The sequence below is a fragment of the Medicago truncatula genome, chromosome 1, assembly GCF_003473485.1.
Source record: "Medicago truncatula cultivar Jemalong A17 chromosome 1, MtrunA17r5.0-ANR, whole genome shotgun sequence".
Classification (NCBI taxonomy): domain Eukaryota; kingdom Viridiplantae; phylum Streptophyta; class Magnoliopsida; order Fabales; family Fabaceae; genus Medicago; species Medicago truncatula.
The window spans coordinates 29,638,561-29,663,611 of record NC_053042.1 but is presented as its reverse complement, the minus strand read 5'-3'; the positions used below and the strand labels follow the sequence as shown (position 1 = coordinate 29,663,611).

Genomic DNA, 25,051 nt, shown 5'->3' with positions numbered 1-25,051 from the left:
ACTTTATTCTTATGCTTCAGATCGAGCTAGGGGTTGTCATTGATGAATTTATGAGAAATTAACATAGCCAAGGGAGTGTGGTCCATGACCTTGTATGTATTTTTTGTAAATTGTACATATGATGGACATATGTACACGCATATAGGTCTAATTCATTTAAGTATCTCCAAAGTGTATTTTCTTCAGGATGAAAGAATATTATTTATGTCACGTGTATGACTTTATCTTTACTGTTTGGCCATTTCTAGTTATTATGGATCCAAAGATACTTTAATACTATGACATAAGTCTCTTGTAATTATTTAATCAAGGCTTTTGGATTCAAATTTGAGCTTAAAAATGGAAAATGTTAAAATGCTAGAAAAAATATTTCTTAAAAATATTAAATTAGTGAGAAAATTTAGAGACATAAAAAAGGACATGAAAGTTCTTTCATTTTGTCACTAAATATTATTACTAGGAAATTAAAGTGGAATGTTGAAACTTCGTCACAAGAGCAATGTGAAACAAACTTCAACATCCATCCTCATGTCTAGTGTGGACTTGGGTCTAATTTCTACATTGCAATCCTTAACCCCTTAACCTAGCTCTGATACAAATAAGTCTGAATCTTATCCTAAAAGCTAGCTCAAATGATGAGAGTATTCAAACATATTTATACACTCAACAACTCAGAAATCTGAACAATGTGAGACAAATAACAAATTGCAAACACTTCAAAATCAACGTCAACATAATATTGTATAATAGAAATTATATTTAAATACTAGGGTTGAGTTTACCCTAAAATATATTCCCACTTATGAATAGTAAATATAATTCACACTCGAGAAAAAAAAAAAATTTTAAGTAGAAAAAAAAAAAGTGAAGAATATGAATTGAGGGAATAAAATATATCCATAGATGCCTTGGGTTCCCAATAAAAATAGATGAGATAAGATTTGTCCAATAAGAGAAGACACAAAACCCTTTCTAGGCACTCGTGTATGAATCCTCTCCTCACACTTACATCTTACAAAACACACTCTCTCTCTTTGTTTACTTATCTGGTCTCATCTCTGTCTACCTCCATATCCTTTTATTTTATTTATTGGTTTTCTTTAGTTAGACAATGTCTTTTCCATTAAGACAAAATTCACCTCAATTTCCAGGTAGATTCAGACACCCTTTTCCTTCTTTACAAAGGTTTCAACTATTTTTGTTTTAGTTTAAGTACATGTTATAGAGTCACACCCATAATTGAGCCTTTTGTCTTTTTTTTTCTTCATTATTTTCACCTAATACAAACAACTATATATTCTTATGTCATCTTACTCCAGGTATTTATATACTTGTTTATTTCTCATCGTGTCATAGTTTCTTTGATCTGACGGTCTAATAAAATCAAAACACATGGTGAGCAATTAAATTTATAGAAGAAAAACCTGCAAATGATTATGATTAGACTTGCTTACATGCAATTGCCGAAACCTGAAATTTTGTATTATTCTTACATGTATTTATGTTGCTTGACCTAGTGAAGTAATCCTTGAAGATGAAGAATTACACAGGCTGGACTAGTTCGAAATACGGTGTGTCTAATATGAACCTTTAAAAAATGGTCTAAATTTTATAAATGTCTCTACCATTTTTAATAAAATATAAATTTTATATGATAAAAAATGGAGAGAAAAAATAACATTTTATTATAATTTACGAAAAAATAGGAGGGTTCGTCGTTGAACCGAGTCCATATTAGACAGTCCTAAGAATTAGTGATATATTATTAACATCTTTTTGCATTACTCTCATAATTTTGGATTACTGTGTCAATTTAGAGAATTTTATGAAATACTTTGACAACTTAATTTAGGAAATTTTAAATACCATCTTTTTTTTTTTTTGAAGAAAGGAAAATTTAAATACCATCTAAAAATTAAGAATTTGAAATTTTCCTTTTACTCTACATAATGTGAGTCTCAAATTGGTTCGTTATAATTCTTTCAAATTATGCAATTGATTTTTATATATTTTACAAATTTACACATCAGTCCCTATTTATTATTCAACTTTTAGAAATGATTCCTATATTTTTCAAAAATTTAAACTGGTCCCTATAGTTTTTAAACAATTGCAAATTGGTCCATCAACTTTTAGAAATTTTAAATTTGACACACATTATAAAATTATAATTTTGGATCACCATTTATTATATATTTATACTTTCTATCTAAATTTCTCTAGCTAATTATAGTTTTTTTTAGTGATGTGCTTAGTCAATATCAACCAATCATGTAAGACATGTTACATGATATTGTTTATGATATTTTAAATTGTGATGTGGGTGGTCTATATAAATGGAAATATCTCACTACTCAGTAGTTTATTTCAACAAGAGATGGGGAACAAGACAAGCAAATGAGATATTTAAGGAAAGTAGGGTAAGAAATGCCAAAGAGAAAGGCAAAACTGAATAATATATACTTCACATAATACATAGGGTGTGACAGAACCACAAATTTAATATTTTCCAATTCAGGGGATTCCTCATTCCCCAAATGAAATACCACACCAACTGGGTTTTGCAAGATCTATCCTAGCTTGTGAGAATTGAGATGATGAGCTTATTAAAAAAAGCAAAAAATTGAGATATATGATGACGACACAACTAAAGTCCATGTCTTTTATTTCTTTATTCATTGAAAAATATTTAAGTGCAATAGGTTTCACAGCATCCGAGAAAGTCTTTAAACTCGAAGAGAACTTCCGAAGTACTTACATATTAATCACTAACAAGGTTAACACCGACATTCCATTGACCCTGTTGACCGCGGAATTTGAATTCATATCCTTGTTAGATATGAGTTGAATCTTCACCAACTTAGATTGATTGTTATTTATTTTGGAAAGAAATTGCATCATGGTTCATGCACTCACGTACGCAAGACATGGATTTGTGTCAATTATTTAATAAATTTGTTACATTGACCAAAGCCAGCAAGCATAAATGGTTTTGTCATATGGAGATGCTAGCATTGGTTTTACTAAATATTGTCATTGTATGAGATCAGGGAGAGTGTATGTTCCAGATTGTAATTTGTGCAATTCATTGTAAGTAGTGATATATTCAAAAAACAACTTGTTAACATAAGGCCAAGAACGATGTATGAAATCTATATTGTCTTGATACGCATCTTGCACCTGAGTTTATTCGTACACCTCACACTAATTAATAAACAAGACATGGCTATTCATTTAATATGTGTAGACCTTGTAAAAAAAATTGTGAATATACCTGAAAATTACTCTCCGCAGTTTATTTTTTATAGGAAAAATTAAAGTTACATTTTAGGATGGAATCTTGGACCTCATCATGCTTTTTTTTTTTTTTTTTTTTTTTCCCAAAGCAAAAGTAAAGTTAACTATTATCATTAATCAACAAATGTTCAATATAAGAAAGATAGGAATTAAAAGTACGGTGACTAACCCAAGAACATGCCTCCCTAGCTAAAGTATGAGCAACCATGCTCGCTTGTCTCCTAACAAACTTCACCTTGAAGTTAGAATGTAAAGATAACTGAAAAATAATACTAGAAACAATAGTATAGAATTCTAAATCACTGTGGCCCGGAGACGATAGAGCTTGTACTAGAGTAGCTGAGTCAAACTCGAAGACAGCCCGGTCCCATCTGTTCACATTAGCAAAGTGAATGACATCGAGTAAGGCTACTGCCTCCCCCTCCAACACTGTCATATTTGCCCGTTGCCATTTCGTTTGAGCCCAGATAAATTGCCCACGGGAGTCTCTAACACAACACGCAAAAGATGTAAGATGGTTACGTTCATGAAACACGGCATCCACATTGCACTTCAACCATGTCTCACACGGTTTCTCCCAAATTGAGTTCTTGCCTTGCACTCTATTCTACCCATGTTGCACAATCGGCGATAAGGGTTGTTTATGAATCTCTTGCCATTGCTGCCATGCATCTAGAGTTGTCCTCCTGGGACCTCATGCTTAAAACTTCTCTAATGTCTCTTACAAAGTAGAGTTAAGAACATTATTTCTAACACTTTCTCAAACACTTATACAATATTTGAATATGTGGTGTGGTAGACTTGCTTTTCTCTCGTTTCAAGGCCATTTGGTCGTGGTTTTGAAGAAGCAACATATTTGTAGCATTAGATGAATGTGCATTGGTGTTTATTCCAAATAAAATAATTATCTAATGCTATAATATAAATGTATGCTACAAAATAAGTGTAAGTTTGTTTTATGCGTGGAATAAACGTCAATACACATTCATCTAATGCTCATTTTTTTGTTGTAAACCTGCTTGAGAAAAAAAAAACTGTACTAGCTCCAATTTTATTTTTTTTTTGTAAATTGGGTATTTTTCACACGTGACTAGAGAAACTAACCACTAAAGTTTTGTGGGACTCAAAAATAGACGAAAAAATTCCTTAATAGTTTTAATTCTACATACTCAATATTGGATTCGAACACATGTCTCTTTCTTTTTAATTTACTTTTCACAATATACTTATTTTTAATTGTTGGTTATAGTGTAACAAAAATAAAAACTGTTCGTTAAAGTTATACATACATATATCAACGAACATATTGTAATTGTTGGTTATAGCGTAGCCAAAAAAAAATATTGTTGGTTAAAGTTATACATACATATATCAAGGAACATAATTTTTTTACTTTTGATTAAATTATCTATCTATTTTTGTGATATCATTAACTTTTATTATGGTATTATACTTATTTGTTTCTTTGCAATAAAAAAAGTTGAAGATATTTTTTAAAGCAAAATTATTTATGTCATTAAAATTTTAAAGTAACATATAAATTAAAACTATAGAAAACCAGAAGAGGGAAAGAAAATTTTTAAATTTTTCTTATAATTTAAAAAACCGGTCTTAATTTTTTTTTTGACTAATAAAACAGATAGGGTGGTCTTATTTACACATGCCATGCACATTAATTATATTAAAATTTCAGATTAATTTAATCAAATTTTAAATATGCCTAAGTAAAAGGGTAAGTGGGCCAATCAGTTGGAGTTCATTCACTTATAAATTAGTATATTAATATTAATAATCATTGTAAATATGTTTGCATGTGGCCCATTTAAAGTCAAAAAAAGTACAAAGATCCCAGATGGATGAATTAATTATATTATTATGCGTGTATATGACTCTAAATCTCCAACAAAAAGCAATAATTCAGATTGAAAGGTATAGTCCCAACACACATGCCAAATTAGAAACACCATCAGAAAGTTCGTGCCAATTAATTTTCAAAAAAGTTTTCCTCCCCTATGCAATTTCATAATTTCGGTTATTGTTCCTTCAAAGTTCAAATTATAGTGGGGACCATATAGTCTTTTAAGTCTATATACTTGAGGTATATTACTTGTCTTTGTTCATGGACCATTTATCTTTGATAATAGTGTACACAAAAATGTTAAGTGGCCGATATATTAGACTTTCTTTTCATAGGTAGGGACTCAACTAGTTCTGACCTTTGCATTGTTTTTGGACATTAATGAACTATCTTATCACCTTGATTAGTTCCAAGAGGGTTGGGTTTAACTAGCTCATCAAGATATATATATATATATGCATAATAATTTGATACATGGAACAATAAATCAAATATATGGTCCAAGTATATATTTTGTGATTTGACCAATACAATGAGTGAAAGCAAAATAGAAAATATATAGCTAGATACATTTGAAAACGCCAAATGGCAGGGGGAATGAAACAGAAATATACTTGATTTGGAAAGAGATGATCAAGGGTTGGATAATTATTATGGAATTAAGGTATTGGACCATAGAAAATAGTACACGCATGCTAAATGGAAAGTCAGAAATCGTTTTTATCATGCAAGATAGTTGATATGTTTGTGGTAGTGAGTGGCTCAATTTCCTTTTAATCACTTGAAATGGTTGTTCGATTGGACATATGCATGCTCATTTATTTGACTTATAGAAAGGACCACTAATATGTATGATCATGGTTATAAATTATAACATGATTCAATTGTAGGCTGGCAAGTCGAATATTGTCAATTAATCATATTAGATTTTAGGATCGGTCTCTTTCAAAATTATAGATATATTTTAAGGCAATTATTGTGGTGCATAAGTAATTTATTTTGTTCTTTAAAAAAAAAAAGTAATTTATTTTGTGCAAGGTATACGTTTTATGTTTGTAAAGGTTAATTATATGGTGCACAAGTAAGACATGTCTAGTTACATTGTGTATAAGATACTTTTCTATTATTGGATCAATAAATTTCATCAGTAATCAATAAAATATGATGTAATTTATTGATTTAATGTTAAAAATGTTTGTGCATGATATATTCAAGACCATTTTCAGTACTATTAAAAAAAGCAAAATTAGAGACGAAAATTAGTGAGGGAAAAATGAAATCTTAAACTAATTTCTTTGTCATAATATTTGTTGACAGAATTAAAGAGGGATTTAACAATTTGCATCTCTAAATTTTCCTCACTGTTTCTTTTAGTAGTGTTTGCTTGTGCATGTTAGATGAAGTCATGCCTAAAAAACCGTTTTGGATTTTTCCTATCTCTGGTGTGAGGCATCTAGGATGGTCTACCAAGCGGCTCACACAAGGGTGACATCTTGCTCTCGAAGTTTATTGGTTGTGAGTCGTCTCATGTCAACTCAGGGATGAGAATAGACCAGTCCTACAAGGGGCCTACAACCTAGCCTATGACAGATTAGACTTTTTCTTAACTGAGAAGGTTTATACTTTTTTGGATATCATTGACTTATTTGTTCGTTAGTTTATTTAAAATTATGAAATAAAGTTTTAAAAAGGCTACAAGATCATAACAGATTTTCAAAAAGTCAATCTTGGACCTAAACAGTAAGCTTTTGACAGGTCGCAGACCAGACTTAGGCTTTCAAATTTTTGACACGTCAAACTTAGGTCTTATAAAGCATTATCTCGACCTAGGCTATTCCCATTCCTAGGTGTCGTGTGCGAGGTGCTTGCATGAATACTTGGTATAAGAACAAAATCTCACTGAGAACTTTTAGAGAATCTTATAGGCTAATACTTATGGGTGAGGTTGTAGGGTTGGAAAACACATTCTAATAACCTTCGACAATGAGATTTTTGTGGAGAAATGATCTAAGTTTTCTCTCGTGTTTCTTGAGTGATATTCTTGTAGGTAGAGAGAAAGGAAAATGGTAGAAACTAGAATTTGTTAATTAAGCTGATTTCTTGTAACTATTTTGTATCTCTTCTAACGACTTGTTGGTAGTCAATTGGAGAACTACTCTATCCCTCAAACCTAGGTCTATTTAGGCCAAACTAGGTTAATAATATTGGTATGATTGTTCACTTACTCTCTTTATCTTGTTCTTTGAATTGATTACTTGTTTGATCTACACATAGGTTCTACATTTGTCCATCTTGAATCTCCATGAAGCTCGTGATGAAGCAAAGCCTTGTCTAGTGGAATAGTGGTGTAACATTATGATCGATCATTATAGAATTTACTCAAAACAGTGGATGAATCAATTGGAGAAAATGGCACTCAGCCTAACAAATAAGCAAGAGTCATTGATCGAACAAGGGATATATAATGGACTAACCCTTTTTGTTGTGGATGTGTAGTAATTGGGTAATTTGAATCAAGAAATGTATTGGGTTTTGAGGATTACAAGAGTGAGTTAGTTGGAGAAATTATTTAGAAATATTGAATTTGATATGAGCATGAAGAGAATGGAGTGAATGTGTAGGAGAAAAAGCATGATGGATGAAATATGGTGACTATCTATCACTTAGATGGCGATGAATCCTTCTTTGTTGATAGATCCCCTATTGTTATTTCAATGAGTAAAAGGTACATGCAAAGAGACTTTGATGTCAACGTAAGATTCTGTTTAAGCATGGTTTACGAGTAGAATATATGAATTAATTATGGTTTTTTTTAGATTACCTTTGAAGAATGGTGGATAATTTACCCACCAACCAATGAAAATGAGCAATTTGTTGGTGGGGTCAAGATAGTTCATGGATACCACTTAAAAATGTGCTTATGTGGCTAATGTGTATTGGTTGGGGTAAATTACCCACCATTCTTCCATGGGTACCATAGTTGTCACCATTAATTATATGATCTAAGGAGCCTATACATGGATGCCCTAATTGGCTCATATTCCTGGTATATATTTGATATTCTATTAAGAGCTCATTCTTGTTTAATAAGATTTGAATAAAATTTTTGGATGTGTATCAGCATTGAGCCATGGTCTTCACTTATCTTAGTTAGTTGAAATATTTTTCTAGGAGCCACACTTAATTTTGAGCCTAATCTAGTGCATAATGTGTACTGGGTTCCCTTCTTATGTGGAGAAAACTTCAATTTTTTTAGTTCATTATGTTTCTAACTTATATAAAGTGGATAAGAATCTTCTGAGGGTAGTAAGAAGTGATTATCTTTAAGGAGAGAAAATCTACAAAAGAGAGTAAACTAAGAAAAGTCAGTATCAATTTCTTACAAACTTGTCACCTTGCTGTGACTGAGAATTTGTTCTTTGTTGGATCATGATCAAATTTTGGTATCTAGTTTGGGACATGTTGATAGCGCACAGACTAAAGAGAAGGGTAAACCCGTCATTTGGAGGGTTTATCAAAGGAGAAACAAAAATAAAAAAATAAAAAATTAATATAATATTAGTGTGTTAGTTTGAATTTCAAATAGTTAGTTATTGGGTGTGGTTGTGGATTGTATTTAAGTTGCTGTTTGTTATTTTATTTTTATGTTGGAAGTTATTAGGAAGTTACTTGGCCAGAAGAAGTTATCTTCTGAGAGAGCAAACTGCTCTGATAGGTTTGAAGATTGTAATTCCTTTTGTTAATCTATGAAAATCGCAAGTTTACTTGCAAAAGCCTCATCTCTATAATTCTGATCTTTATCAAATTGGTCCGACCTACCGGATGCCACCGAAAAAGATGGAGGCCAAAGTGACTGCACTTGAAGAGAAAATCGCAACTTTGGAGGTTTCTTTACATGAAATGCAGAATCAAAACAAGGAGAACCAGGAGAAGATCATCTCTTTATTGAATTCAAGTAAGGAGAAGAATGTGGGAGAATCATCGCACTATAATGAATCAGTTGGTAACAAAAAGAAAAATTCTGAATTACATGATGAAGCCTTGGATGAATTTCGCCTATCTGTTAAAAAGGTTGAATTACCGATGTTTAATGGTGATGATCCCGCTGGTTGGATCGCTAGGGCGGAAGTTTATTTCAATGTGCAGAATACTACACCAGAAATCAAAGTGAATTTGGCACAATTATGTATGGACGGTCCAACAATCCATTTTTTCAAAGGATTGTTGGAGGAGAATGAAACATTGACGTGGGAAGATTTGAAAGATGCACTTCTTGAAAGGTATGGTGGTGTTAGTGATGGGAATGTATTTGAACAACTTTCTGCACTTCAACAGGAAGGAACGATTGAAGAATACATTGCAGATTTTGAAAGGTTAGTAGCGCAACTGCCCAAATTACCCAATGACCAATATTTGGGTTATTTCGTTCATGGTTTGAAGGACAAAATCAGAGGAAAGGTTCGCAGCATGATCGCTATGGGGCCCATGTCAAGAGCAAGGCTAATGAACGTGGCTAGAGCAGTAGAACGTGAATTGGAGGATGGGCGAAGAGACTGGACATCACGAAGATCACATGGTTCACTATCTCGACCCGTTTTTGGTAACAAAGTTGTCACACAGAATGAAGGTAGAAATAGCGATTGGGTTATGGTTCGTAATAACAAAGACAATCGTGATCGTTTTCCTGGAGGAAACAGTGGAGGAAACAATCGTGCACGTGGAATGTTTAATGTTGGACAAAACAAAACACACACTATCAACACTGCAAATTGGCGTGACAAGAATGTGCGGAGTCTGTCTTCACAAGAGATTGCTGACCGTCGTCAAAAAGGACTCTGTTTTAAATGTGGAGGTCCGTATCATCCACGTCATCAATGTCCGGATAAAAATTTGAGTGTTATGGTGCTTGAGGATGATTCTGAAGATGAAAATGAAGTAAGAGTGTTGAATGATGAAGATGTGGACACAGGTGCAGAAGAGTTGCAATTGAATGTGCTGACTTTTGAAAATGCGTTGACCTTTGATAGACAAACCGAGTATTATCAAGATAGGCTTCAATGCATCAGATTTCAAGGGAAAGTGAGGGAGATACCGGTGCTGATGTTGGTTGACAGTGGAGCAAACAAAAATTTCATGTCAAGGCGTCTAGCTTTGGCTTTGGGTTTGCGAATTACCGAGACTCCTGTTAGACGTATCAGATTGGGTGACGGACATGTGGTTCCGACTTTGGGAGAATGCCATGGTGTAATTATTTCTGTTCAAGGGGTTGAATGGGAGATAAATGTTATGCTTTTTGAGTTGCGCGGTTATGATCTAGTATTGGGGATGGCATGGCTGACACAAATTGGATGTACTTGCATCGATTGGGTTGAGAAAAAAATGCGTTTCGACTATCAAGGCGAATGGATAGAGATAAGAGGAATTCGTACTAGAGAGTGCACTCCATTACAAAACTATGTTGATGAAAATCATTTTGGCCAGTTGCATTGTGATGTCCAACCAGGTATGGTGACGCCAAATCAGCAGTTGGAAATGAAGTCATTACTGGACAATTTCGATAACATTTTCAAGGAACCACAAGGATTGCCTCCTGGACGACAACAAGAGCATGCTATACACTTGCTGCATGGTTAGGGCCCAGTTAATGTTCGACCTTATCGCTATCCTCATCACCACAAAACAGAAATCGAGAAACAAGTGAAAGAGTTGCTGCTGTCCGGTGTGATCAGACCTAGCCAGAGTGCCTTTTCAAGTCCGGTTATTCTCGTCAAGAAGAAGGATGACTCTTGGAGGATGTGTGTAGATTACCGTGCTTTGAATAAGGTAACCATTCCGGATAAATTCCCTATTCCAGTTATTGATGAATTATTGGATGAGCTTCATGGTGCACAATATTTTTCCAAAATTGATTTGAAGTCCGGTTACCATCAAGTACGAATGCGACAAGAAGACATTCATAAAACAGCTTTTCGAACTCACGAAGGGCATTATGAATTCTTGGTGATGCCTTTTGGTTTAACGAATGCTCCATCCACCTTTCAAGCATTAATGAATAAAGTTTTTAAACCAATGTTGCGGAGGTATGTTTTAGTATTCTTTGACGACATTTTGGTGTATAGTAGGACTTGGTAAGACCATATTCAACATTTGAATTCCGTTTTAAGTGTGCTTGCTGAGCAACAATTGGTTGCCAATAAAAAGAAATGTTCATTTGGCCGATTGTCGGTTGAGTATTTGGGTCACGTGATTTCTCAAGAAGGGGTCTCTATGGATCCCTCCAAAATCAGCAGTGTGTTGGAATGGCCTGTGCCAAAGAATGTCAAGGGTATCAGAGGATTTCTTGGTTTGACCGGGTACTACAGAAAGTTCATACGAGACTATGGTAAGGTTGCAAGACCGTTGACCGATTTGACTAAGAAAGAAGGTTTTAAGTGGGGAGTCAAGGAACAAGCAGCTTTCGAGGAACTTCAGCACAAGGTCACTTCAGCCCCAGTATTAGCATTACCCGACTTCACCAAAGAATTCTTCATTGAGAGTGATGCGTCCGTTAATGGGCTGGGTGCGATCTTAATACAAGATAAGAAGCCTATTGTGTTTTTCAGCAAGGGCCTTAGTGATCGTAATTTGAACAAATCTGCATATGAAAAAGAATTAATGGTTGTGGTTCTCGCAATCCAACATTGGCGTCCTTATCTAATAGGGAACAAATTCACGGTGTGCATAGATCAAAAGAGTTTGAAGCAATTAATGGAGCAGCGTGTAACCACAATGGATCAGCAGAATTGGGTGGCTAAGCTTTTAGGGTATCAATTTGATGTAGTCTATAAACCGGGTCTTGAGAACAAGGGTGCTGATGCTTTATCTCGTCAGTTTGATGTTTCCTCAAACAATTCCATGGTTGTCCTTACTGATTCAGATGATAGGTTAGCACTTAATTCTATGATTTTCTGTCCTGAATGGCTAGATTTTAAGACAGTACATGAAGAAGTGCAGCAAGATCCAGCATTACAAGCAATTATTTCAGCCTTAAAACAGGGGGAAACAACAAAATCTGGGTTTGTACTTCAAAATGGGGTTCTTTTGTATCAGGACAGATTAGTTATGTCAGCTTCATCTAATTTTGTTCCTATCATTCTCAAGGAATTTCACAGCACTCCTCAAGGTGGGCATTCCGGGTTTTATCGCACTTATCGTCGTTTGGCTGCTAATTTGTATTGGAAAGGTATGAAAAAGGATATCCAAACCTTTGTGCAAAATTGTACTGTTTGTCAATGCAACAAGTATGCAACTTCAACACCCGGTGGTTTGCTCCAGCCACTTCCAATACCAAATCAAGTTTGGGCAGATATTTCCATGGACTTCATTACTGGCCTTCCAAAGTCTAAAGGGTTCGAAGCTATTTTTGTAGTGGTAGACAGACTGTCAAAATATGCCCATTTCATCCTTCTTAAGCGCCCCTATTCTGCAAGATCTTTGGCTGAAACTTTTACCAAAGAAGTGGTCCGACTTCATGGAATTCCGGAATCTATTGTGAGTGACAGAGATCCCATTTTTGTTAGTAATTTCTGGCAGGAACTCTTTAAACAACAAGGTACATATTTAAAGCTAAGCACTGCATACCATCCTCAGACTGATGGTCAAACAGAAGTAGTTAACCGTTGCTTAGAGACTTTTCTTCGTTGTTTTATTGCTGATCAACCGAAGACTTGGGCAATGTGGCTTCCTTGGGTGGAATACTGGTACAACACTACTTTTCATGCTTCTACGGGTACAACTCCATTTGAAGTGGTGTATGGTCGTTCCCCTCCGGTGATTACTAATTATTTACCAGGTGAAGTTAAAGTGGAAGCTGTTCAACGAGACTTGGTTGATCGTGATGAATGCTTGCGACAATTGAAGCATCATCTATCACGTGCTAGTGATCGGATGAAGACACAGGCAGATAGACATCGTAAAGAACGTTCTTTTGACATTGGTGATTTGGTTTTCTTGAAGCTGAGACCTCATGTGCAACAATCTGTTGCGGCTAGAATCTGTCCCAAGTTGTCTCCGAGGTACTTTGGTCCGTATAAAGTCATTGAACGTGTTGGGACTGTGGCTTACAGGTTGGAGTTACCTCCTACATCTAGAATCCATCCTGTTTTCCATGTCTCCTTACTTAAGAAAGTTGTTGGTGATGCTTTGGTTAATTCAACTCTCCCTGCTAGTTTGGAGGTTAGTGCAGATTCTGTGTGGGAACCGGAGACAGCTTTAGAACAAAGAACAGTGGTCCGACATGGCATATCTATTTCTCAAGTTCTTATCCATTGGAAGAACAAGCCTATTGAGGAAGCTACATGGGAAGATCAAGATTTCATCTCTGCTCAATTTCCTTCCTTCAGCCTTGAGGACAAGGCTGTATCTCTTGGAGGCGGCAATGATAGCGCACAGACTAAAGAGAAGGGTAAACCCGTCATTTGGAGGGTTTATCAAAGGAGAAACAAAAATAAAAAAATAAATAATTAATATAATATTAGTGTGTTAGTTTGAATTTCAAATAGTTAGTTATTGGGTGTGGTTGTGGATTGTATTTAAGTTGCTGTTTGTTATTTTATTTTTATGTTGAAAGTTATTAGGAAGTTACTTGGCCAGAAGAAGTTATCTTCTGAGAGAGCAAACTGCTCTGATAGGTTTGAAGATTGTAATTCCTTTTGTTAATCTATGAAAATCGCAAGTTTACTTGCAAAAGCCTCATCTCTATAATTCTGATCTTTATCACATGTGGTTCTTTATTTCAATGGTTGGATCATTGATTCAACGTCTAGAGCGGAGAAGATATTGGCTTCCTAGAGTTGTATTATCTGAACAACTATTTATATGATAACTTTTGATATAATCAAAATTTTACAAAGAAAATAAAGTATTGACACAAAAACTAAAGTAATAGAAAGAGAAAATAAAAACATAATATAAGTATGAAAGATAAAGTTGTTACAAAAATTATCAAAAAATTGTTGTACAAATATCATTTTTTTTTTATCATAGCTGTTTCGGGTTCCCTTGTAAGCTTGTAAACTATTTTATTAATTTCAGACCTTTTAATTTTGAAAATCAATTAAAGTTTTCTTAATTCATTTATATAATGTTGTTTAAAATAACAAAATGTCACGTTTTTGTCACGTGTACGTGTTGGTACAGTCAGCAAGTGAAACATGAACAAAATTCCGTCAAATCAGTAAGGAAATGGGTGGAATGGTATTTTAAAAACTTTTTTTGCAAGGGTATATTTAATATAGAGTCAGGATCCGTTGACACCAAGTGTCAATAGATTCGTTGACACTAAATCTTAAGCGTTGATTTCTTTTCATCTGAAGGCTTATATTTATTCATTTAAAATATCATGTGAACCACATAAGAGTAATGTACTATACCTTTTTATGATTTTCATTTCCTAATTTGTTTCATTGGTTTTCTCCATCAGTATTTGCAATTTCCTAATTTGTTTCGGCCATTACCCTCTCCTCTTTCTTCACCCCCTTCATCTTCTTCTGTCTCTTTATTCCTCTCTTTGTTTCTACTGTCTTTCTCTTTCTCTTATTATCAATTTCCAAATCATTTTATCATGCTCATTTTTTTTTTACCATTTTTTCACAAATTTTCTTCATTGTATTTCTTATTTCCGTAGTGGATGGATGTGAGATAAACTGAATTTACTCGCACTCCAATAAAAATAGTTCACATAAACAAATTGAATTAATCGTATACATCATCTAGTGACATTTACATTAATTTGTCCATGTACGTATACATGAACAATTTTTGTTTTTTCAGTAAAACGTCAATTGCTTCCATCAATTCAAGTTGAAATCAATTTGCAATTGAATACTTGAATTCCTTTGCAAATTGGCAATGTTAATGGCAATTGATATATGCTAGTGAATTGAAAGCTATACAAACTCTCAAACAAAAAGTCATACTTGAACTCAAAGCATCCAGTTCATCTAAATAAGTCACACATATGAATTCGTTGCAATCTCATTATGAGAAGAGAGAATCTGGAGGGATAAATTAGGAAATGAAAATCACAATAAATATGATACATGATACTTTTAAGTTTTCATTTATTAGCCTTTGGATCAAATGAAATCAATGGTTAGGATTTGGTGTTAACGAATCCGTTAACACCAGGTGTCAACGGATCCTGACTCTTTAATATATATATATATATATATATATATATAGTTTTGCTAAAAGACATATTTTATGAAGGTGTCTTTTAGCAAGTTATTCTATGAGCATTTGCTAAAAGACACCAACTAATTTTTATGAAGGTGTCTTTTAACAAAGTTATAACTAAAAAGTGAAAATTATAAGGTGCGGGTTGCTAAAAGACACCTTCATGGGTGGATTATAGCAAAACCCATATATATATATATATATATATATATATATATATATATATAAGGTCTTGTTAACGAGTGCCCTAAGAGCACCTTTTAAGGATTTCTAATAAAGAAATTATTCTTTAAAAAAGTCAAAAACTCCAATTTTCAATGCATTGATTTCATAAACTTTAACAAAAACTTACTATTTAAAGTTACTAAACAATGCCCTAAGGGCACTTGTTAACATTTCCCATATATATATATATATATATATATATATATATATATATAGAGGGCATTTCAAATAAGAGGAGTTTTAAAATGAGAGGATAAGAGGATGAAACAGTGGCCATTGGATTAATTAGATGGCTGTGATTAAATTCTCACATAAGTGAATCACGTGACATCTCTTCACCCCCATTTCAGATGCGCGTTGCTCACTCTCTCTCACTTCCTTTCTAACATACGATTCTTCTTCTCACACCTTTATCAGTTCTCACTCCTCTTGTAACACAAGCACAAGATACGATTCTTCCTCTCACACAAAGGTGATAATCCAGAATTTGTTAATCCTCATGCTGATTCTATTATGAACAGGTTGGAAATTGTGTCCTGATTCATACCCTAATTTGATTCAATTTTTCCCAATTAAATTCTCAATACCTTTGATTCAGTTTTTCCCAATTTAATTTGATACCCCAATTTTTTACATCTTGTTCTGTTTAAATATCTTATTCTGTTTGAATATCACTTTTCCAGGTTTAATTTATTTTTTGTTCAGGAACTTATTTTTTTGTTGATGCTGGAGTATCATGATGGTTCATGAATTTATTTTTTTTGTTGATGCTGGATGCTTTCATGATGGAACAGAATAGATTGGGTTTGGTTGTGGCGAAGGAAGTTGACCCAACCCTTGCAGAGGCGCTTGGAATCAGATGGAGTTTGCAAGTGGCGAAGGAAGCTAACATCCTTGAAGCAACTATTTTCTCAGATGCATAAGTGATTGTCAAGTGTATTAACTCTAGTAATTTTGTAGCAGCTTTTGATCATGTTATTCAGGATATTAAAACTCTTATGAGAGAGATGTCTAATGTTAATGTTATGTTCATTAAGAGGTCTGTAAACTCTGTTGCTCATAGTCTTAGTAGGGATTTCAAAAACTCATGGTGATATGTCGTATGTGTATTCTTGTTGCTGCTATGAGCCTTACATGTGCTATGATGAATTGGTTTTACATCAAAGAATACATTTGGAGCAAATTGATCGTTTGTTTGTTTTTTTTAACAAGCAACAAACTCTTATTTATAATCCAAGCCCATAAATATACTTTGTTCCATTCAGGGAAATACCTACATGACAGAGAGCACAACAAAAATGGTATACCTTCAATTTAAAAAAAAAAAGAAGATATATCTTCAATCTAGTTAATGAAACAAAAATGATAGTAAAAGTATCAAAACAAATCATCGAAAGCTTAGAAACTTAATATCATTCAGATTCAGATTTTAGGTTTTATTTTGAATTAAAAATTGACTAAAACACATTATTACCAAGAACTATTTTGTTACTACTTGGCTACATGACTGATAACTACTTTGGCACAAAAATAGGCATATATGTTGTTGCCCATAAATATACTTTTCTTAGTCAGGGAATACATATATGTTGTTGCTTATAATGAGGAAGTCAGGCACAATAATAGGAGTGATATTTGCTACAATGATGCATAGCCAAATAACTCAATTCACGAGTACTGATAGCCTAAAATTTGGCACAATGCTGCAGCCAGCAAAAAAGAACAAAACAGAAACAAAAAAACAAGAAAATTGAACCAAGCAATAATAGGAGTACTGATATCAAATCAAAACAAGTACTGATACAAAACAGAACTTAAGTTACTGATACAAAACAGAACTTTCAAATCAAAATATGACATTCATTCTTCTATGTTATTCATCTTGTTTGTCTAACTTCCTTCTTCCTTCTTCTATGCCATTCTTCCAATCCTAAAAACAAAAAACATCAAGTAAAAATTTACACCATAAACATTTGCACAAAAAGATCAAAATAAGTACACCATAAACATGAGCACAAAAAGGGTTTTCTTACCAAAATTATGGAGATGATCTTTGGGGACAATTGCGGCTGTCATGATGCACATACTCACCGCATAACCTACAAAGTCTTGCCTTTTTTTGTTGTTGTTCAATAGCCTTCTCTTTGCCACCTTTGATTCTTTTCCCACTACCTTTAGTCTTTGCAAAATTTGGTGGAAGGATTTCTACTTCCTCAGGAATATTGGACCCAATAATCAAATCATCTGTCCTGTTTCTCTTAGAACTCCCTTCAAACTCGTCCAATTGTTTTTCCATGTTAACAGCCCCATTTAACAACAGAAGCAATTTTCCCTTATCTTTGCCAGCCTTCTCCACACAGCTATGTAAGTGACTCCACACATCAGAAATTAGTTTGCTATCTTCCTCCAAAACATTGTCAGCTATGTCAAAAATAGGTGTTCTATTTGCAAACTTAGTCCACCTATTCACAATGTGCTTACTTGGTATTTCATTGAATTTTTTTCCCTTTAAAACACAAAGTATGTGTCTACAAGGTATTCCTTCAGCCTGAAACACTTTGCATGAGCAATTTGCATTGTGATCGGACAAGTTATACGCCACTTCTCGAAGTTTACCATTGGTCTCACTATTATCATATATATGAAATATTTCCATCCCATCTCCATCTTTCTTATTTTCAATCCCACAATCCACGCATGCAATCCATAATTCATGTTGAAATATATAAAAGTTCTCACGAGTATACACATCTCTTGCATGCCTCTCTATACCACGTTCCAACTTTAGTTTTGGTTTAGAATGAATAGAGTTATTATCAGCCAGTAACTCCTTCTGTCGTTGCGCTTCTATTGCTGAATCAAACCTCATCCAAAATTCAACCAAGTTAACATTAGGATTCAGGAAATTACCATAAAAAGAATTCTCACTTTCTGATCTTGATGTTGTTCTCAATATCCCAGCCATAAAAGTGTCTTTGAAGTATGCTGGGATCCACATCCTTCGAATTTCAAACATATGTAACAACCACTTATTCTTTTCTAACTCGAACCTTGTCATAAAAAATGCCCAAGTCTCTTCAAACTCATTTGGTGTCTCTGAACCCCAAACACATGACTTGAAACTTTTGTTGAACTCATCATCATCATTCATGGACACACCTACTTTTTCAGAAACTTTTTTCATGATATGCCACATGCACAATCTATGAGTAGAAGTATCAAAAATCTTTTCTATAGCCACTTTCATGGAAGGATCTTGATCGGTTATTATAAGAGTTGGCTTATGTCCACCCATTGCTTCCAAAAACTTTTCAAACAACCATACGAATGAATCACTTTTCTCATTTGTTATAAGTCCTACTCCGAACGTAATAGATTGTCGATGATGGTTTATCCCGGTGAAAGGTGCAAAAATTAAATGATACATATTTGTTTCATATGTAGTATCAAATGAAACCACATCCCCAAATAAGGAATAATTTTTCCTACAAATACCATCTGCCCAGAAAACATGCTTCAGCCGGCCTTCTTCACCTACCTCATATGCATAATAAAAGGATGGATTAACTTCTTGCTTTCTTCTAAAGTAATCTATCAAAACATGTGCATCAGAATCTTTATTCAAAGACTTTAAATCTCTGGAATAGTTTTGAAGATCTCTCTGCGTGCATCCAACATTTTCATAACCCCCACACTGTTCTTTTAATAAGTGGAAAGCTTTTGAAGGTCCAATATTTGCTCTACTACATGCATGTAATAAGCTTTTGTGAAATGGATTAACCTTCCTTGCAGTCCTTAGAAACGGTCTCTTCATAGGTGAAGCAAGTGGATGGGTATGGCTTTCATGAAATCGAGCTATCTCGTACTTACTTTCCCCTACCCATTTGAAACCAACATTTGCATTGCATCCTTCTCTTGTTAAAGCCCTTCTTCTTCTAGCCTTGACAGTAGATTCACTTTCCTCCTTATCATCCTTCTTCTTTGCCAAATAACCCTCTTTCGAGCAAACAAAATACTTCCAACGCTTCACGCCTTTTTTATCTATAGTCGATGATGCTGAACGCACACTAAATCCGACAGAGAGTGCGTATTTTTCATAAAATTTTTTACCTTCATCTAATGTATCAAATACTTGTCCAATCTTAGGCTTTAATTCATCGTCAAAATTTGGCTCACATTCATATTCCTAGAATTAACAATAAAAAGTCAAACAAAGAATAAACAAAGAGTGTGTATTCCTAAAATGAACACAACTCTGCAGCCAACAAAAATGGTCCCAAAAAAGAAGAAAACAGAGAGTTACTAAGTAATGTTTCTATTATTAATTCTAAAAAACTAACTACATAAACTGGCTCCTCTTCAGGCTGAAGTGGTCCCATACCTGTGTCAGATGGTAATTATTGGCAATTATGAAGTCACTCCCTATTATATAGTACCTACATTCTTATTCCTCTTTGTCGACTATAAATAGATGGAATACTATCAAGTACTAAAAACAAGTGTAGAGATCTTCTACATTACATTAATATAACACTAACACTCTTTCTGATAAGCATTCCAAACAAAGAAAATCATGGAACCTACTGAGCTTATTTCTCAAGTAAACAGAAAGAAAAATAAAACAAGTAAATACCACAACGGTGCAGCCAATAAAAAAGAACAAAACAGAAAAAATAATCAAATTGATAGCAACGACAACTAGAAAATAGAAAGAAGGTCAGTGCAACAAGTAATAAAACTACTATAGACAACAACGACAACAAGTAATAGAACCAGTATTGGAGTATAGAGAGCAACGACAACAAGAAAATAGAAAGAAAAAAAAAACTATCTCTTAGGATCCAAACTAATTATAATATACCTGAGGAATTTGAAAACAAGTTGATGAATCTTTGTCCATAATGATTGTTGAACGTAAGTGCAAGTTTTAGTATTCAAATTGATGTATCTTTGTCCATGGTTGGAGAGAAGTGAGAAGGTCAGTGATGAGAAGAAGAAAGAACGTCAACAAAATATGGAGAGAAAGCAAGCAACGCGCGTTTTGGAAAATTGGAAAATTGGGGAGAAGGAGTCACGTGAGTCATTAAACCATTTCTTTTAATCACAGCCATCTAATTAATCCAATGGCCACTGTTTCATCCTCTTATCCTCTCATTTTAAAACTCCTCTTATTTGAAATGCCCTCTATATATATATATATATATTTGAAGTTCAATGGTTCTTATAAAATATTTAAAGACAATACAAAGTGAAGAAAAATCATTTGAAGTTCCAAGGCATTGCAAGACGGAAGAACGATTGAAAAAGGTTCGAAAATCGTAGAATTCATGCAGGAGGGGAAGCCCCATATGCCCCTGTGCATCAGACCACGCACCTCAAACATGGACACAGACATGTAGTGTCGTTTTCTTGTTTCACAAGCCATTTTTTGGTGGAAAAAAACCCTATTTTCACACTTTGAACCCATAAGTAAGCATGCACTGTAAATAGAGACCCTTGCACAATTTTTAATTCATTCATAAAGCTAGCAGTACAAGACAAGGGTCAAGCATCATGAGCTTCAAGGCAGATGATCTCCATCCTCCTCTTGTTCTCTCTAGGATATGTTTTCTATTTTGTTTTTAATGATGTTGGTTTCCTTTAGCAACTAAACCTCTTTGATTAAGGTTCCACGATGAACCCCTTCTTATTTGTTGAATTCTATTGATAAAGTTTTTTTTTCGAGTTTATAATCTAAAGTCTGAGTTAATTTGTATATTTCCATTTTTCTGATTTCTCAATTAGGGTATGTTCTACTTTGTAAATCTAAACTTAAGGCCAATTATAAACTAATGATTTCTTGTTTTACTTTCCAACAAACACAGAGGGGGATTCAAGGTTTCCTAATCACCGTTAAACTTCTGAATTAGAAAAACTTAATCTCGCATTGGACATGACAATTAAAACCCTATAACCACCTTCAAATCTTTTATTTTATTTGCTTACTAAATAGATTTCGCTAATTACCGAGTTGAACGACAATCCCTATCGAGATGATTAACTTACTACTTTATTACTTGATATGATTTGGTGCACTTGCCAATTCACGGAATATACAATCAATTTTTTGGTTTCGCTGCCAGGGATTGTTGATATTTCGACAAGGTAATCGGTAGAATTTATTTTGTGAATAATTAGCTTAGGTTAGGTAAGTATTTAATTTATGTTTTATTTTTATATTTTTTCTTTAAAACAAAATTCTTTTTTTAGGGTTAGTTTGTTTTTCTATTTTTAGTTTTAGGTTAGATCCAAAAAATTAAGGTTAGTTCCTAGGCTAGGTTTATCTTTTAGGATTAGGATTAGTTTTTATCTTTTAGATTAGGTTGCTTTTATTTTTGTTATTTCTAGGTTAGTTTTATTTAGTTTGTTTTTATTTTATCTTATTTCCAAAAACACAAAAAATATTGTTGTTAGTCTTAAATCTTTTGCGAGTTGTTTTATGCGTGGTGCAGATTTACGTACCTTACAATTCGACTCCGATTTTGATAAAATCGAGATAGCTATTCGGAAAGCAATATGAGAAGCAAGAGAAGCAACAACTGTTCCACTTTCAAGTTTTAGTGACTTATCCTCTAACGAAGAGATGGGAGAACCGAAACGCATAGCACTTGGAGATTGCAGGAGACTCGACAACATCGATGAAGTCGCCCAAGGGTTCCAACCAATGAACCATGTCCTCTTTGACATCAAACACTTAGTTCTCGGATCTCTAACGGAGAACCAATTCCCAGGTAGGGAAATTGAAGATTGTAATGCTCATCTAACACAATTTTTAGAAGCTTTCAACACCATTAACCCAACATGAATTTCAGAGTCCGAAAGGAGGCTTCATTTCTTTGCCTACTCTCTAAGTGGACTGATGACACTAGGTCATATAGCACTTTTGTTATAGTTTTTATGTACTTTTGAGCTGAGTTCAGGTGATTATGCATGAGTTAGAAGCTACCAATGACACATTTGATGTTTGCAAGCAAAGAAGAAATCGTGCTTTGATTTATGAGCACCGGGCTACGATTTTACTGCAAGTTTGAGACTTTTTGTCTCGTAAAAAGTCGTGTTCCGATGGAACCAAATCGGGCTACGATTTGGCAGACGCTCCAGCTGGGATCTGAGTTTAATGAAGCAATTGTGCTCCGATTTACAGCATCGGAATACGATTTTGGCATTTCTTAGAATTTTCCTATAAACGGGAAGTTACGTTCTGAGCCAAGGGTTGGAAATTTTTAAGAAAGAAACTGACTTTTGGAGCTGGAGATCTGGAGAGAAGGTGGGACACCATCAAAAATCATATCCGGTTACCAAGTTCATGTAATGAATTTTTCTTTTACATTAGTTATTTGTGCTTTAGCCATGAGTAGCTAGATCCTTTCTGATTAGGTCAAGAGATGATTTTGTTCTAGCTCAGTATAATGTAACATGTAACTCTTAATCTTTATGAATGTCATTCTAGTTTATTCAGTATAAATTGTTCTTAATGCTTTTATGTTTCTGACCCAATATAAATGATTTTAGAGTATATATGACTACTGACACTAGCGTGTAACTCTGACATGTTTATATTGTTCAATCTAACGGACAATCTAGGGATGGAACGTTGTTAGTTGTGACTTTTAAATTAACTTGTTTAAACCTTGAATGAATATAGGTTCACCTAAAGGATTAGAGAATTATAATCAGGAAAGAGGGCTTTTGATCAAGGGATTGACCTAAGCTATTTTGTTAATTTGTCTTACACTTTATAGCATTCATAAACTTAAGAAACAAGTTGCTAATGAGTGATGAAAAGATGAATTGATTTACCTAGTCATCTCTCCATATTATTTCTTAAACCAATTTTTCCTTAACCATTTTATTTACATTTGCAAATCAAATCATTTGCCTCAGTGCACCCCTATTTTACAAACATCCTTAATAATAATGACATTCCTGAGTAGAAGTTGAAACAGTCCATGTGGATACGAATCTTATAAATTTTATTACTTCGATATAAGTTAGTACACTTGCTAATTTTCTCAAGGTATCTATAGTATCGGTGCACAAATAATTCCATCTCCTTATCCTCAATGGGTTCTTCATCGATATCATTATCCTCATGCACTAAGTGTTTAGCCCGAGGAGGCTTTGAACGCAATAGCCTTTTTTTTTTTTCTTTCCTTTTTCTTGAAATCTTCCTCACTAACTTTCAATCTTAAGATGTCATGCTCATGCTCTTTGAGCTTGCCAAAAAGAGCGGTGATTCCAATGGTGTTAAGGTTTTGAGCTTGCCAATCTCAAGTCATGCATCTCAACACCTTGTTAGTACAATCTTGATTTCAGATGGCTTTTCCTAAAGCATGGGGACACCACAAGATCTTTGAGTATCAAGCTTCCAAGCAATCCCTTGAACTTCTACTCCGAGAAATCTTATTTTCTATGTTCGAAGATCTAATCCCCTTGAATCTTTGTGTAGTTAAGAAACAACCCAAAAAGGTCGTTTGGAGGTGAAAAGTGTTGAGGTTTTAAGAGGGGTTTTTCAAAATTTTCATTTTGTTAGCGGAATAAATCCCGATGAACGGATATTGATTAAATCATTAATCACAAATCAAAACAAAGGATTCATGTGTTTACCTCTTGAAGCGCAAATCCTTTGAAGTCGAACAACACCTCTACTCAATCCACATGAACAACTTCCTTCATTCACAGTGCTAGCTTCTTATCAATGGAGGCTTATAGAACAACGTGGTTTTATGGTTCATAAAACTAGGGTTTCTGAATTAGGTTATGAGTGCAAACTTGTTTCAACACAAGGGTTCTATTTATAAAACCACTTGTGTGCTCTGAAAGTTAAGCAGTCATTGTTGAGCTTATGTAAATCCAATAACCCATTTGCTGCACTTTTCTAACTAATTAGCTTCATGTGCTAATTGCACCCCCAAGTTATAAGTCTCATTTATATTTAATTGTTCTTTTGTGTGTGACCATGTAGGTTCTCTTTAAGACGTTTTGTGGCACTACCCAAAATTGTGCAAGTAGACTATCAACCATGACGCCCTTAGGATAAAACAGCTCAGCTACAATTGTATCAGAGTCCTATTGCACTATAGGATATGTTCTAGAAATACACCTTCAAATATGGGGCTAAGACCACTCCAATATGGTATATATACCACTTTATTATGGTACTAAGACCACTCTTATATGGTACTAGGACCACTCTAATATGGTGTTTCCACCACTCCAACCTCTAACTTCTCCAAGGGCATAAAACATAAAAAGGGACTATATTCTTAAGATAATTTTTTCTCGAAAGAGACTATGATCTTAAGAATACTCTAATTTCTGAAGGGACGAAATTTACCAAGGGACAATGTTCTTAAGACCATTCTTAATTCCGAAGGGACATTATAAACCAAATGGACTATGGCCTTAATAACACTC

General features: G+C 34.0%; 1 protein-coding gene and 1 long non-coding RNA gene across 2 annotated transcripts; both read right to left on the bottom strand.

Annotated features, from left to right (window-relative positions):
• Positions 1–17,345: 17,345 nt before the first annotated feature.
• LOC120576215 (uncharacterized) lies at positions 17,346–18,174 on the bottom strand. The gene is made up of 2 exons (XR_005642292.1): positions 17,629–18,174; positions 17,346–17,525 (listed from the first exon to the last, which is right to left on the bottom strand). It is a non-coding gene; the product is annotated as an uncharacterized lncRNA (long non-coding RNA).
• A 12-nt stretch (positions 18,175–18,186) lies between these two features.
• LOC112418593 (protein FAR1-RELATED SEQUENCE 5-like) lies at positions 18,187–20,771 on the bottom strand. The gene is made up of 3 exons (XM_039830740.1): positions 20,457–20,771; positions 18,343–19,781; positions 18,187–18,196 (listed from the first exon to the last, which is right to left on the bottom strand). Exons 1-3 carry the CDS (start codon positions 20,493–20,495, stop codon positions 18,187–18,189), a joined length of 1,488 nt encoding a protein of 495 aa, XP_039686674.1. The 5' UTR covers positions 20,496–20,771.
• Positions 20,772–25,051: the final 4,280 nt, after the last annotated feature.

Excerpts from the sequence above, each read along its gene's own strand:
- LOC112418593 (XM_039830740.1), bottom strand. The coding sequence starts at position 20,495 with ATGGACAAAGATTCATCAACTTGTTTTCAAATTCCTCAG. Across the intron at positions 19,782-20,456 it reads CTTGTTTTCAAATTCCTCAG|GAATATGAATGTGAGCCAAA; the intron begins GTATATTATAAT and ends TGTTAATTCTAG.